Here is a 17,509-nt window from a genome sequence, read left to right as displayed (position 1 = left end):
ATATATTTCAATGATAAAGATTCCTTTTAATAAAAAATCTTGTTTTCTACATAATAAAACTTAACAGATGTTATATTAAAATGTCTAATATTATGATTTTAATATCAATTAACTTTGAATTTTTTACGTGATAGCAACTTGTTACTACCATTTCAAAAATTTGATATTAAAAATCATAATAGTAACTATTTCTGAAAAATTAAATATTTTAATCATACAAAAATTCAAAATTAAATTATTTTAAAATGTTTCATATTGATTATAACCTTATATATTAATTACACGAAAATTATATATGATTGTGTCTGAATATATTTGTATACAAATACAAACATGTAATTAAAATTAAAAAACTATTTTTAACAGATTTTAATTAATATATTCAGAACACATAAGCAAGCCATTAACAGAAGAAAGTTTATATTTTATATTGTGATTCCAGATTAAAAGTTATTTCTGGAACATGAATCCTTCTTAAAAGTTTATAAAAATAAGACTTTAGAGAATTTATAAATATTTATGAAAGTAATTTTAAAAAAATAACATTAAATGCTGTGATGAGTAACACCATTTTTCTTCACAAGATTGAACTTGACCTTGATGTTTTGCAGATTCTTTCCAATGTGATGTGATAGTTAAGTATAGTGTTTAAGGAACAATGACGTTAAGGATCTTGACAGCTCATCTGTTATATTGTCTATTGTCTTTTAATTTATTTAATCAGATGTTATTGTACTGCTATTAAGTCATCAATTATATATTCAGTTGAATGAACATTTAAGCATAGAATTATATATATATATTCTGAAATATTTGTTTTTGAATTTTATATTTTTTTGTGGCTATGCTATAATTTTTTAAATAAATAAGTTTATTCATAACATGTATTTCATTATATACTATATATATTAATGCCTGAACAAAGATGAATTTAGCATTCTAAAAACTTGATTCACGTTAGAAATAATTTAATAACAAACAAAGACATAAAGCATACATAAAAAGAGAGTTATAAGGGTGAGTTTATAATAAAAGGCATAGATTAAAAAAAATTAAATTAATAGTAACACCATTGTCCTGATAAGCAGAGTGGGTAAAAATTTTATGCATGATTTTAGAAATAACTTGAAGGATCAGTGCATTTTGTGACAAAATTTCAAAAAAAATTTATAAAATAAGCTGTGATTAAAATATCTGCGGCAATCAAAAAATTATGAAAAGTTAGTCTAACGTCAATGAATATAAAATAGAATATGCAGGTTCATTTAAGATTGTGTAAATGTTATGTTTGCTATTATTTTCGAAATATAAAGAAAAAGATTTAAATTATTTTTATTTTATTCTTAATTTTACAATTATATTTTACTAGCACTTGGGGCTTCTGAAAGTTAAACTGATAAATTCCAAAAAAACATTTAAGAATACAGTATAAGAATTTGATTTTTTTATTGAAGATATTTTATATGTTAGAAATATAAGTTTACTAGTTATGAAATCACGAGGAAAATTTGAAAAATCAATATGTGGCCAATAAGATATTTATTATATTAAAAAATTTATATCTTTGTCCAGTGAAGTAATTTTACTACATAGTAACATTATCAGTCATTTAAAAGGCCTTCTTCAGGCAATTTAGAAAATAACTAGCAAAGAATACAAAGTTTACCATTTAAAAATTAATATATATAGCATATAATATTTTAAAATAGCATATCTTGCTTATTTGTTTTGTCGTAACCGTGTCTTCTTTTTCTTGTTTTGTTTGGTGTCACGACTTGGTGAATTTATAGACACTTGGCAAATTCATCTATTTTATCCATAATCTTTACAGAGATGCATTTTGTGTTTTTGCCTCTCTTCAGTATGTTATGTAATATACGTGTGTTGCATCTGGTGGGCATCTGTCCGGCACCTTCTGCACTACGTTTTCCCACTTACATTCCCCTCCCTGCTAACTTGACTGCTTCCCCCATATTTCTCACAGCGTGTAACTTCTCCCTCCCGGAATGCTGCACACAGCCACGCCTACAACTATATAACTATACTTTTTATGATATTCTATTTAATAGTTGTAACCAGCTTTTATGAATTTCAATGCTTAGAACCTAACAAGTAACAAGAACCTAAGCATCAAAATTCATAAAAACTGGTTACAACTATTAAATAGAATATCATAAAAAGTATATTTATATATTTGTTGGCATGGCTGTGTGCAGCATTCCGGGAGGGAGAAGTTACACGCTGTGAGAAATGCGGCGGAAGCAGTCAAATTAGCAGGGAGGGGAATGTAAGTGGAAAAATGTAGTGCGGAAGGTGCCGGACAGATGCCCACCAGATGCAACACATGTATATTACGTAACAGACTAAAGAGAGGCTAAAGCCCGAAACGCATCTCTGTTAAGATTATGGATAAAGTAGATGAATTTGCCAAGTGTCTATAAATTCACTAAGTCTTGACACCAAACAAAACAAAAAAATAAAAAATAAAAAACATATCTTGCATTAATGAACAAGATATTTGGATAAAAATATGAACTACCTTATAATAAATAAATAGTATTAGCTTTTGTGATTGTATGCTGATACTTTTATTTGTTATAAGATATAACTGAAGACAGTAGAACAGGCAAATAGCACACAGATCAGCAACAGAGAATGGGATGATAAACTGGATGTTATTAAAATACCTTTCAAATCACAAAACAATTTTCATTTTGATTCAAATACTTTTGAATAAGAAAATTTAACTTTTGTCATAACTGAATAAATGGGAAAAACTTCTTTTCTGCTTATTCAATCTAGAATTTTTTATTTGGATTTTTAGCTTAAAATATTTTTCCAAACTTATATTCATATATAGAATCTTTCAAAAATTCTTAATCCTATTCCTAAAATTTCTTATAGAAATATATCTAAACATTTTGGATTTTCACAATTACCATAAGAGTTTATTGTACTAATTTAACATGCATCAGAAAGAAGTTGACATATTCTATCTCTTTAATTTAGAAAAAATATCTTAAAAGAAAGAAAACAGTCTTTAATTAACCATAGAAGTGCTATTTAACTTTATGCTTTAAATATTTAGAACTCAATTGCTTTTGAGCCTATCTGGCTCATTTTCAAGAGCTTAATTACTGCTAAAAGAACAGTATTAAATGCTAACATTCTAAATAGATTTAGAACATTATATTGCTGTTTTAGATGTAATTAAGCCCTTGAAAATGAGCCAGACAGACTTGAAAGTGCTTGGATTCTAAATATTTAAAAGTTCATTCCAATAAAATGTAGTTTTCTTGTAATTTGAGTTTGAATTGGAGTTTTGATATTTTCACCTATTTATCATTACATTCCTATTATCCTATTCATTATCATCATTCAAAGCATTTAAAGTTTATTCAAATATATTATATACTTATTGTAACAATAGATATTGGGTACATTCCAGTATGCATCGCTCTCAGCCACAACCGATGCACCAGTGAATGATTTGATAAGCTTTTACTGGAATGTCTGACAACTAACAAGATGGTAGAGGCAAATGGTGCTGTATTGGCATTTGCAGACATATTTTGTCAAAATAACTTTGGGTTAAACAGGTAATACAGATGAGTAGAAAAAATGGTATTAATAATATAACCATGTTGGTGGCCATATTGCTCCATCAAGCTTATCATATCCACAGTCTGATAAGTGTGATGTACATCAGTCACTACACTGGTGAATATTGAAACACATTGTACTAAAATGCAGTTCACCTAATCACTGTTTGATGCATATTGAAATGTGCCTATTGTTATCAGTTGTTTAATGTTATCAGAATCATTCCAATGTCCCAAAACATGTAAACTATTCATAAAAATAATTAATAAATCTTCAAGTTATACATTTTTTAATTATTTTAACATCCTTTTAATGTCAGAATTTGTACTATTTGGGGTCTACTAAGTTATGTAAATTAGACCATTGTAGTTTAATTTACTTAACTTGTTCAATATTAACAGTCAGTTATTATTATAACTGTAGGAAAATCCCAAAATGATTACAATAAGTGGATTCTACTGTTAAATTTAGGGTTGGTTGAATTAAGTGGAATACCTTATATAACATTTTCAGGCAACCATTTAACTACACCATAATATTGCTTAGAAGGGAAAGTTAATTTCTCCTTTATTATTCTTACTCTTACTATTCTTACCAGGGGTGCTCATACATTGAAGCACTTGGGGCACATGTTCCCTTTTGTCATTGAATTTCCCTTTTCTTAATCTCTAAGGGAGCTCTAAGGTTTCATTTTATTTTTAAATTAGTTACTCATTTTTATCACAGAAAACTTTTTTCTGGTGACAAATTAAAACCTTTGTTATTAACTGAAAATTTGTTCTGCTGTGTTGTAATTGTTCAGTTGAGTCAACAGTGAAAGGCAAGTTGATTTCCATCAGAATTGCCCACAATAATTTACATATCAATAAAATTACAAAATTTTTAAAAAATTGTAGAAAGGCATTGTAAACATTTTTTATTTTTTTTAAAAAAAATTTAAAAAAAGATAATTATAATCAGTTAAAACTCAATGTAGTATATAAACGGAAAAAATTTGTAAGTTGCCACAATTTTGTATGTAATGAAATTAAATTTCTGTGCTTATAACTAAAGATATATGATATTGTTATAATTATTATTAAAATCAAGACTTAAATTTTTTATTAATAGTGTATAATACAGTTTATAATAATGTTTTTGTAATACAGATTGCAAATGAATTGAAATCACAGTGCAGAAGTATGGATGTTTATACACAGAAGACAAAGGAATTAATAGAGAAATTGTCTTCTCTGAATAATTTTGACACAGCTTCTCTTGAACAAGAAAAAGATGATTTACTGAAGCAGTGGCATAATTTATCAGATGCAGTTTTAAACAGATATCAAAATTTGGAATCTCAAGTAGTATTGTGGAAACAAATAGAAGCTGCAAAAGAAGAAATTATGACTTGGCTGATTGATATTTGTTCTCTAATGAATAACCAATTAGAAAATTTTGCCAACAAGCAAAAAGCCGAAACAGTTTTAGAAAAATATAAGGTTAGTTTTCTTATATAATTATGTAATTTCAAATTAATAAATTTAAATTCAGATTTATTATTATTTTTTTAATAATTAAAATAGCATTAATGTTATCTTATTGAATTCTATATTGACAGTTCTATTAATGTATAGAAAATATCAAATAAGTACACGTATTTATTTTTATTTGAGATGTATTTTGGACTTTAGGATTACATTTTGGCCTGTATAGAAATTTAATGGCTTATCTGGAGTGGAGTGACCTACAATACTTGAATGCACGATTATTAAACATAGCTCATTCTGATTAAACAATATATATATATTTTTTAAACTATTAATTTTATATTTGATAATAACCAAAAATTTTATATTTATTTATTTATTATTTTATAATTTTTAACATTTAAAATAGTGTTTATGTATATAGATTCTTGTCAAACAGTTTTGCTTTGAATTCCATTCTAACTCTTAATAGCTCTGTAGTTTATAAATGTATTTTAATTTTTGTTGGAATGCATTATTTTGAAATGATAAAAATAAAATATATATCATTTGTTTGGAAGAAGAGCATTACAACTCAAAAATCATAAATTTTTTTTTGTTTTTCATAAAACAATTCCAAAATAGCTGTAATTTTTCATATAAAAATACAGCTATTGTGGAATAAAAAAATTCTAAAAGACCATTTTTTCATAAAACAAATTGTTTACATATATAAACAGAATATTCTAAATTATTTAATATATATTAATTTAACTGTAATTATTAAATTTAATAAGAGATGGCATTTAATGCTTACCTGTAGTACCAAATTATGTAATATATAATCATTAATAGTAGTGGTAAAGTAGCCTGTAAATCTGGCAAATTACTTTTTGAAAAAATAAAAATTGGTGTATTTTGAGTTGTGATGCTCTTCTTCCAAATGAATGAAATTATGTACTAGAAATATAGTAATTATAGTCATGTTATTTATATGTAGACCTTGCATGTTTTAAATATATGAATGTTACTAAGAAGAAATATTATACCTGGTTTTTCCTATATATTAAAAGAATTGTCTATAATAAATAAAATTCAACTTACTCGAGCCTCTAACTGGTGTGAAAAATAAATAAATTTGAAGAAACAAATGTTTTCTGAACACCTTCCATGTTCTTCATCAGGTAAATAGCTGGATTCCTTATTCCGGAACACTGTTACGAAATTTTAAAATAAAGTCCTGATCTATTTTATTTTAAAATTTCATAACGGTGTTCTGGAATAAGGAATCCAGCTATTTACCTGATGAAGAACACGGAAGGTGTTCAGAAAACGTTTGTTTCTTCAAATTTATTTATTTTTCACACCGGTTAGAGGCTCGAGTAAGTTGAATTTTATTTATTATACACACCCCGGTATGCGTGTGGAAGTTAGAATTGTCTATTCAAACTTTGTAAGTAAATAAAAAAAAAGAAAGAAAAAAACTCAAAATTATTTAATTGTTTTTATATATTGTACTTATTAGAATAATAATAAATCTATATCTTTAAATATCAAAAGTAATCAAATATGAATCATACATTTAACGATTATTTAATTGTTTAGGAAATTGAAGATGTTCATTAGATAATAAAAAAATTTATAATTGATTAATTTTATTAACTTATTATTATTATTATTATTTTGGTCAAACTCCATTATTAGTTTTTAAAATATTTGTTTACTCAAATATATTTTTAGTTTGGTTTAGTCAGTATATTTTCTTTAGCAGCTGATATATGATAACTTCATATTTATTTAAAAACTTTCTATAAAAATAATTGGAAGCATAGAAACAAAAACTTGATTTTTACATTTTAACAAATTTTTAATTTAATTTGAACTATTTTAAATATGTATTTGGATTACGGTTATTTGTTAACAGAAATTGTTAAGTAATTGGTTATAACAGAAAATCTGTTCCGTAATAATTGCTACAAAAATAACTTTTTAATTAAATTAAAATTTATCTGAATATATATAATAGATAATAAATCATTGTATATTATTTTGTAAATAGAAAATAATATACAAAATTAAATTTTTCAGATAAAAAGTGTGTGTTATAATCATGAGTTAAGATTAAAAAAGTAAAATAGCATCACGTATAAAAATTTGTAAAGCTAAAGAAATTAATGTGTAATACGAGAGTAATGAATAAATGAAGAAAAAGTCCTAAAAAGTGTGTAAGACTAAACTTTGAGTGAAAAAATGTTGGCTAATTGGGGCAAAGTTAGATTTCTAAAATACTTCTTGATTTTTTCTAGGACAGACTCAACTTTTAGGTATTTCATTAATTATATTTTAATCAGTTTTTTAATTTGTCTTGGTTAACTGAAAGGAAAAAATATCTTTATTTTTATTAAGAATTTTTTATTGGGATGCAGTTTGAAAAAATTGTACACCTATAAATTCCTACTGCTATATGTCTGTTTGTCCTATCTTTGGCTGACTCTATTGCTAGCAGGAAAAATATGATGTTCAGGGGCAAGACACTACTAATTTGAGGTGGAGAGTAGATATTTTAAATTAAATAAATTAAAAATATGATTAAAAATTGCAACCCGGCATTGTTACAATGTCACAATAAATAATTGCTCATTTATTTTAAATTTTGATTGTATTACTTTGTAACGATGTTAATCTATGATTTTGATATTTAAATATGTAGCTAACATACGAAAAGAAAATTAATACTGTACCTTAATGATAAAATGAAAAAGTAAAATTTTTGGATCTTTATACAAATAAAATTACTTTCAGTAAAAATATAGTCAATAGATCATAAAAATATTTTTCATAGATTTATTTTACAGTAAATATACAACTGCAGTTCAACAAATTTTTGGAGAAAAAATTTGTAAATATGCAATGAGATAAGATTTTATATACTATGAACTCTCGTATAACATGCTCTCCTGTAACACAAATTCATATAACGTGATGAAAAAATTGCAACTAGTACTCGTAAAAAATTCTAACTTTGTCATCCAAAGGTATACATCTTCTTCTTCAACTTCTAGATCTGATAATGCATGACTTGATAATGCAATTTCCTGTAATATAGAACATATCCCCTGCATTGTATGGGACTCTGCTGTAAAATAATAATAAAACAAAAAGGTATAACCAATACATATGATTTATAATCCAAATATACAATTAAATTTGAAAATAATAATTTGTAAAGAATTACACTAGTGGACAAAATTAATGTCTGAAAGAATTTTTATTAAAGAATAATATCACATCATTTTATGGCAATTTTAATGACCAAATAATTTAATATTTAATTTACTTGTATCGGGAAGAAAACTGGATTATATAGATATATTAGCTGAGTACAGGAAACTAAATAAAACTGCTTGCATGAGGTTGTTTCTTCTATTAATTCAAGAATTATTTAATCCTGTTGTTTCTGATGTAGCTATTTGTTCAATAGGCCTACTTGGCAATGCATTTACTTAGTCTCACAAACTAAGTACATCAAAGAACTTCAATATGAACCTTCCTTGACATATATTTTAATTTTGATAGCATATAATTACATAGTCATGTATTATAATTTTTATCTTTTGGACAAAGTTTGTTTCACAAATTATTTTCACATTACCGACAATACTCAAATTCAAAAATAAAATATTTAATTATCACTTTCACTTGTTACATTCAAGCTTCTTCAGAATGTATAGAAAGAACAATGAAATGTTTAGAATTCCATTGTTCTCTCATTATGAAGAAGCTTTGAATGTAACAAGTGAAAGTGCTTAATAAAATATTTTATTTTGGAATTTGGATATTGTTAGTAATGTGAAAATAATTTGTGAAACTTGTATTATACTTTAAAATGTTTCAGTTCCAATAACTTAAGTAAATATATTGAATATAATATTTATTATACCTAAATTAATAAATTATTACATTTTAAAATAAAAATCCTTAAATACATTGTTTTAATAATTTTATAAATAAATTATTTCAGAGTGAACTTCCTAGTCAACAAAACATGCATTCAGGACTTTTAGCTAAAGTTCTAGCTTTAGAAAAATTGAATGAGATGCAGCAAATACCTACACTTATATCTCTCAGAAATGTGGTTCAGAATCATTTTGACGAAGCTGAAAAATTTGCTCTTCAGTTGGAAAAGACATTTGGTACGGTATCCACAGAAGAGGAATCAGTTCGTAAAGATGCAGAATGCTTCAGTGATTGGTTGAGGAAAATGAGAGAATCTGTGACAAAATGCGATGATACAACTGGTGACGATGACACAATACTCCACCGTCTGGAAGGATGCAAGGTAGGAACAATTAGTCTACTGTTAGGAGGTTGTTACTCCAATTTGTTTTTTTCCTGTTTTCCTTTTTGAACTTGGCATATTGCCTAATCCGAAAGGCATTAGAAGAATTTTTAAATAAAATTGGAGATATAAATTTAATAAAAATGGAAAAATTGACTGATTTTAACTCTTACAGAGATATGAAATTGAAATTAATGATCGTGCACACGACTTGAAAAAAATAGAAACCGGTATTCACGAATTGAAGCATAAACATCCGTCATTGGATGTCAGCCAATTGCAAAAGGAGGCTGCTCACTTGCAAAAGAGGTTACTGTTCTGTTCCATTCCTTATATTCTTGTATAATGTTTAGCACTAGTTAACATCAGCAGCCTTTTCTAATATGAATTTATGTCTTAATATAATCGTTTTAAGTATTGTAAGTTTTTAGTTGTGTTTGTTATAGTTTATTTGTGTAAATGTTGATTTTATTTTTATTTTTCTTTCTGTTTTATTTTTATATTCATTAATAAAACTTATTTTTAACATTTTAATTTATCACATTTACATAAAAGATAAAAATATTTCTGAATTGAATATGTTGAAACGTATGCAATTCAAAAATATTTTTATCTTTAAGTTAACATTATATTTATAATTTATATTGAAATTATTGGGTTTTAATTGATTTAAAATGTTAAATTTTTCAGATATGAAAAATTAAAAGGACAAGTTAATAAAGTTTCGTCTTCACTATTTTCTGTTTTGGATCGTCGATATCAGAGTGCTTTGAATGAATTTCAGAGATGGTTAGCTACATACACTGAAAAGACAGCATGGTGTAATCCAGACTTAGTTGGTGACAGATTTAGCTTGGAAACAAAAATGGCTGCTTTAGAGGTAAAATACATAATAACATCAGAATAATTTTGTCTATAAAACTTTAAGCACTTTCATAATCAAATTGCTGATTAATCTAATTACTGTATTTTACTTACAGGAAGTAGAAAATAGTATGGATCAAGGTGAAAAAAAGAAATTGCTTTTAGAAAATACAACCGGTGCAATGTTTCAAGTTATTTCACCTGAAAGGCATCAAGAAATACAAGTAGAAATTGATCAAGTTAGAGCTGAATGGACTGCATTTAAACAAAAAGTTACAGTTACCAAAGGCCATCTTCGACATACATTAGATTTATGGCAGAAATATGATCAGATATATGAAAATCTTGGATCTTGGTTACGAGACATGGAAGCAAGAGTTAAGAGTGAAACTTCTCAACAGCTTGAACTAGACGGATTAGAACAGCAGTTATCTAATATAAAAGTAAATATAAATAAAACTTAATTTTATTGAATTTGAAAAACATTTGATTGAATCTTTAAATCACATTAAATTTATAGTTTATTTAAATTTAAGTTTGCTTAGGAAACCTATTATTTAATCTGATATGCTGTTGTCAGCATTTCTAGGAATATATATTGGCTACATTCCAACTATCACTTAAATATATAAACTGATAAAGTTTTAACTAGATTTTATTTTGTTATAAATTTTATTTTTAAAACTTTATCTTATTTATTTGAAAAATATATTGCTTATAAATTTTAATATAAAATTAATCTAAGTTACAAACATTGTAATAGTTCTAAATTAAGAAATGAAATAAATGAGGACAGCTGAAAATTTGTTGACTATAGTTGTTAGTCTGAAAATTTAGGTTACTTGGTAGTGTCAAATTGTCATCCTAGCATAATGACAATCACTAGTTTTTTATTTAAATTTGAGCTGTTTATAAATTTGGATTATGAGACTATAGAGAAAAATTAAAAATTACATAAAATTATAACCTTTAAGATAAAGTTTGTTTATAAATTTAAACATAATTAATATGATACTTCATGACCTATTTGTCTACTGGAAGAAATTGTTTAATCTGCATATTTAAAATTAATCATTTCTGTTTACAAGGCATTATTCTGGTTAAATTCTTGAGCCAGTTTAGTTTAAAAACTATTTATATCTAAAATTTTAGCATCCTGTTGTATTTATAGTGAGAATTTGCCACGTGTGTTACTATATTACTACTTTCTAAAAAATTTGTTGATATATATATTATTTTATTGTCGTTATTTTAATATTATAAATGCTACTAAAACAATTCTTACTGAGCATAAAATCTATGACAAAGGTTAATGTTAAATGAATGCTTTCTAATTACAAATAGAACAAAATTAAGTATAAATATTGAGCATATATTTCAGTAAAGTTTAATTGTATCAGTTACTTTAATCTAAGATTTATAAATAATAAACACTGTTAAAACACAATATAAATAAATATATAATAATAAAATTTATAAGAATGAATAGTTGAATTTCATCTAATCAATAACATAAGATTTTTACTTTTAATTACAATCACAACCAAACTGACTAATAAGAAAAAATTTTACAATTTATCACAAAATTTGAAAATACAGTAAGACCTCGCTTAATGCGGGGGATGCGTTCCTAGATGACAGAGCACTAAACGAAACAGCGTTAAATGGGGTCATCTTAACATGTAAATAAGGGGGATACGTGAAACAGAACAGAGAATAGGAAAATTTATCAATTTTTTTTTTGTTTTATTTTGTAACATTTATTGTTAAATCCTTTTTGCTGCATTAATTATAGACTTATTTATTGCTAATATTGAAATTTATTCATAAAACATTCATGAAAATAAAAAAAAAGTTTGAGTAAAGAAGTTATGTTTGTGATGAGGAAGGCTCTTCCTCATTTGACATCTTTTGTTTCTTTGTGAGGAAGTCATCTAACGTCGTTTGCCTTTTCCTGTTTCGTTCAGCAAGCAGTTGTTGATAGCAAGACATCGCGTCCATGACATGCCTTTGAACTTTTATCAAAATTGAAATCATTTTGTATAAACTGATCCATTATTTCCATTATACTGGCTAAACGTTTTTTTTAGAAAATCCATTGAAATTTCCTTTTGTTCCTCATCTTCAGAAATGCTAATTTCCTCATCTTCATGCACCTGTTGTTCTACTAATTCTTTAAGATCGTCATTGGAAAAACTTTCTCCAGTTGTAACTTGCAATAATTCTTCAATATCCTGCACATTTATATTATCTAACCTGTTTCATTAGCTAGCTTGACAATTTCGTCGACATCAACAATGGATTCTCTTGTGTCAACATTTTTGCTTAGCTCCGGCCATACATTCTTCCATACTCCTTTTAAAACATTTCTCGGTCACCTCATTCCAGGAAAGATTGATGTTGTCTACAGCATCCATGATACTATAGTTTTTTCCAAAAATCTCTAATGGATTGTTTATCTGCTCCATCTGTTTTATCAATCAGTTGTCGGAATGTCCGCCACAGATAACAAGCTTTAAAATTTGATATTATGCCTTGATCCCAACACTGTGTGTGATCTCAGGTAATTCCAATACTACTGCGTAATACCGAAACAGCGTTAAGCGGGGTCTTACTGTATTGTCTTAACGATAATAGAAAATATTATAAATTATAAATAAATTTATAATTCGTTTATAAGTATTTATTCATATAATGTTAATCTGAATAAATAGTAAGTTACTAAAATATATATTGTAATTTTAAGTAGTGCATTTGCAAAATATTACAATAGTTAAAAAGTAAACATGAAATAAATATATAATTTATTATAAATAAAATGATTTGTACAAAAAAAAACAAAAAAAATTTTATATATATATAAACATTTATTTTTCAAATGATGTAAAGAATTTATTCCCTAATCAATTATGTAACAGGTAATAGGTCTTGAAATATTTGGTAGCCCAGACAACCGCAAGGCATTCTTTCTCGGTTGTACTATAATTTTTCTCGGCTTTCCGCAATATCCGACTGGCGTAAGCAATCGGCATTTCTCCTCTTTCATCCTCTTGTGATAATACTGCCCCTATGGCCTCATTAGAAGCATCTGTGGCTAACAAGAAAGGCTTGGTAAAATCGGGGGATTTTAAAAGTGGGGCCGAGGTAATAATTTCCTTCAGTCTTTAGAAACTTCGGTCTTGTTCTTCTCCTCACTGAAATGGACTGTCATTTTTCAATAAATCTGTCAGGCGTTTTGCGATATCTGCATACGATTTTATGTGACGCCGATAATATCCCGTTAACCCTAAAAATGACTTAATATCATGTTTGTTGGCAGGTCTCGGGAAAGTCAATACGCACTGGATTTTGTCGGGATCTGGTCTTATCCCTTCGTCGGACACGTCATGGCCCAAGAATTTAATTTGTCGCTGCAAGAAATGGCACTTTTTTGGTTTTAATTTTAAGCCCGCGGCGGCAAGACGCTGAAAGATTTGCTCTAGTCGGTGGAGATGAGTTTGGAAGTCCGAACTAAAAGTCAAGATATCGTCCATATAGACGAGGCAAGTTTTTCCCTTTAATCCATGAAGAATGAAGTCTGCAGCCCGTTGCCAGGATGCAGGGCTTCCGCAAAGACCCATGGGCATCCGATTCCAATGATAAGGACTGTCAGGGCTAGAAAACACAGACTTTTCTTTGTCTCTCAGGGCCAATTGCCAGAACCCCGAAAGGGTGTCCATTGTTGAGAAATATTTTGCCTGTCCCATCAAACTGAGGGCTTCCTGGACCAAGGGCAATGGATATGGGTCTGTCTTGGTAACTTTGTTGAGCTTGCGGTAATCTATTACTAGGCGCCATAGCCCTGGCTCTTTCTTTTTGACCAATAACGCTGGAGCTGACCAGGGTGATTTCGAGTGTGATATGATTCCATGATCTAGTAATTCGTCAATGATTTCGTTCATTTTCTCTCTTTGAGCGTATGGTATTCGATAGGGAGGTTGATATATGGGAGAAGCCTCTCCCGTATTAATTTCGTGCTCCACTACTTGACAATACCCCAAATCATAATCGTGAGTGGCAAAGACTTGTTGATATTTGTATAAAAGGTCTAATAAAGGCTGTTTCTGGGTTTTCTCAATGTGGGACCAGTCGAATAATTGACCGAACTCTTCCTTGGTAAGATTGGAGGTACTAGATTTGTTGAGAGGACTGGGCATTGTAGGAAGTTTGTCTTCTACTGCCCTCAAGAAGATTCCTACCCTTTCGCCTTTCGCCAGTTTTCTCAGTTGAGTGGAGAAGTTGGTTATGCGGACCGGCACTTGTCCGTCTTTCATGGTTTTTGCCAGGATATCGGTCCCTATAACCCCCTCTTGACTACCAGTGGAGGACTCTATAACCCCGATTTGACCCTTTTTGCTTATTCCTGATACGTTGGCCACCGTAATTATTTCGGATCTCGGGGGAAGATTACAATCTGCCACCAGACATACCTCTCAAAGTTGTTCGGAATCAAAGGGTTTTTTCTGATCCTTGCTAACTTGGGGTATTGGTCGATTACGACTCGAGTAACCTTTGGATGGGACCTGTGCGACTCTACGAGGTCGTCCTCTCTCTCCTGGCGCTACGAGATTGGAGTCATTTGAATTGGAGGCTTGTTGAAATGGGACTTCCTCCCCTCCTGGGAGGATGAATGTTTCTCTTGCCAGACAAATCGTCAACTGTTTCGCGGTAATAATATCTCTTCCTAAAAGTCCATCACACGGGTGTGTAATCTGATCATCCACCACATAACACGAGTGAGAAAATTGCAAAGGGCCTATGTCGAATTGAACTTTTATGGCTCCGTAGGTGACTATGCCATGGCCCGGAACACTTTGAAACAGAGTCTCTTCCCTACTCCAGTTCCGTTCTATCGGGGTCACTCTGTGTGCTAACGATCGAGATATAAGGGTGACTTTGGACCCGGTATCTATGGCTAGATAAGCCATAGATACCGGTTTATTACCGGTATACATCCGTTTATGTTACACGAGAGATTGGGCTCGGAATCTCGATTGAATGCTCGGATTTTTCCCGTACTTCTGAACCATGAAGGCATTCCCTTTTGGGAGAGGTATGAGTCTCCTGCGGTCGGCCCTTGCACGTTTCGGTATCCTTCCCTTCCAGGAAATTCTCGGTAAGTATCCCTCATGCGTTGCCGCCAATTTACCTTACTAATTCACCCATATGTCAGTTTTTTGGGTGGTCGGGAGTTGGCTTTCCTTCTTTCGAGTTGCGACCCCCTGTGTATATTTCTAGTCCCATATCGGGGAGCATATGTAGCATCTCTGTTCTCGGTCCTATTTCGATCTAAAGGAGGATATTGGGGCCCTTGGGAGTCGTCGTCTAGTCGCCCTCGAACTGGGTATTGGGATCGGGACTCGCCATATGCTCTAGGGCGCCAGAATCTGGGGTTTCTGCGTGGCGGGTCTCCCTGACTCCTTTCTTGAGTTCCTAATCGTTGTAATTGCTTCTGTATCTCCGCTAAAGTTTCCTCTAATGGCTTAGGAGTTGTACTATTATGGTCCTGCTTCGAATCGGTAGGATTATTTATACTTCTAACTATTGCTCGTGATTTGGCCGTTAATTGTTCTATGGTTTCTTCGCTTATAGCAGCCTGTACCGCCTTATCGAACGTATCAGGATCACGTGACATCACGGGTCTCTTTATGCGGTCATTTAATCCATGAAGAAATTGCACTAATATTCTTTCATCTCGTTCCTTTTGTTGACATCTTCTAATAACTTTCCTTTCTTGAGCGTCCCCGCTAGTTTGTTCTACCATTGTGTCCATTGCTAAGGTTTGTAATCGAACCGCATAGGTTTGCACATCCTCATCTCACGCTTGGATGCAGGCATGAAATTTTTGCAACCGTAACGACATGGGCACCCTCTCAAATCTCTTCATCATTAGTCTTTTGAATTCGTCATAGGTTTTGACCTCCTTCATCTTTGCATCCTTCCACGCAAAATCTCGGGCTATCTCCGTTACCTTTAGTTTTGCGATTCCCAGACACTGGGCTTTAGTCCAACTCGTTAGTTTTGCAATTTTGTCTAAGGACTCGAAGAAATCAGCGACCTTAAGCCCCTCTATTTCTCCCGCAAAGGAGGGTATTAATGGAATCATGCCCCCTAATCCGCCTGCTGCCGTACTTCCTGCCGTTTCTCCTCGCGCTTGGCCTTCACCTCTTGTCTCCATTTTAATTCACTTTCTGCCGAAAAAGTGATCCCGCTCTGACACCACTGTGACCGGAGGGCCGGGTCTCTTTGACCCCTCGTCAGGATGTGACACCACTGAGTCAGTCGAGACTCGGAAATCGCGACGCAGAGGGTTTTTCGTCGCACGAGCGGGTTCGTTTGCAGTAGAGGTGGAGGTAGGAGAACCGAGGAAGTGAGTCACTCAAGACACCGGCTAAGTAACAAGGCTAATTTTAATAAGGGAGTATAACAAAAGTACAATAAGACGCATCGCTAATATGGATGTAATTTTAGATACGCGGAGAGAGAGAGTTTACAAACGATTTGCGAGTTGGTAAATACCTTAGAGAGTCTTGGAGCCGGCATCGGGTATCCTTGCGATGATACGATCCATGGAGAATCACGATTTGAAGGAACAGTTCACAAGATAATCCGCACTATGGTCTTGGTGTAATTCCACAAGGGTCTTGGTTCGGAAGATGGCAGGAAGAGTCCGGATTATTGTCCTGATAACTAAACGACGACTGACGGGTTCGTCATCGTTCGTTCGTTTTATTTTTTTCACTCGGGTTTTTTCCATGAGGGTCGGGCGTCCAATACGTAAATTTCTTCTAAAAGTTCCTGGTGGCATATGTCCCGAGGATGGGTCATCCTCAACGAGGAAGCAAGTTCGTGGGAAATAAGTTTTTATGGGTTTCCAACTGATCTTGTGATAAAAATGGTGGAGAAAAAAAAATTTGAAGTTTTGATTGAACACCTTCGTCCTTTCGCCCGTCACATATAGAAGGCTATATGAAAGTTATTTTTCAAATTACTTGGTGCTATGATAGTGTCCCCTTTACAAAAAATAAGCTGATGGATACGTAATTTTCTGGGTATAGAACCATATGCAGGTGACTATTGAATTGTAATTTTCAGAAATAGGGTTTTGAAAATTGGACCATTTTTTGATTGCCCACCAAAAATTTGCTATTTTTGCAACCATTTGGAATTTTTGCATATCTTTATAAGATATAGTGCTCTGCACTGTTCCTTCCTT

At 30.5% G+C, this 17,509-nt stretch overlaps 1 protein-coding gene across 1 annotated transcript in view; it reads left to right on the top strand.

Annotated features, from left to right (window-relative positions):
• LOC136978534 (muscle-specific protein 300 kDa-like) overlaps positions 1–17,509 on the top strand; it is a 232,983-nt gene that overhangs the window by 100,653 nt on the left and 114,821 nt on the right. The window contains 5 exon segments of the mRNA XM_067274254.1: positions 4,752–5,084; positions 9,073–9,390; positions 9,566–9,699; positions 10,081–10,270; positions 10,371–10,697. Of these exon segments, the coding sequence (XP_067130355.1) occupies positions 4,752–5,084; positions 9,073–9,390; positions 9,566–9,699; positions 10,081–10,270; positions 10,371–10,697 (1,302 nt within the window).

Source organism: Centruroides vittatus, unplaced genomic scaffold (genome assembly GCF_030686945.1).
Source record: "Centruroides vittatus isolate TY-2023 unplaced genomic scaffold, ASM3068694v2 contig_546, whole genome shotgun sequence".
NCBI classification, from domain to species: domain Eukaryota; kingdom Metazoa; phylum Arthropoda; class Arachnida; order Scorpiones; family Buthidae; genus Centruroides; species Centruroides vittatus.
This window is presented reverse-complemented; position numbering and strand designations above follow the sequence as displayed.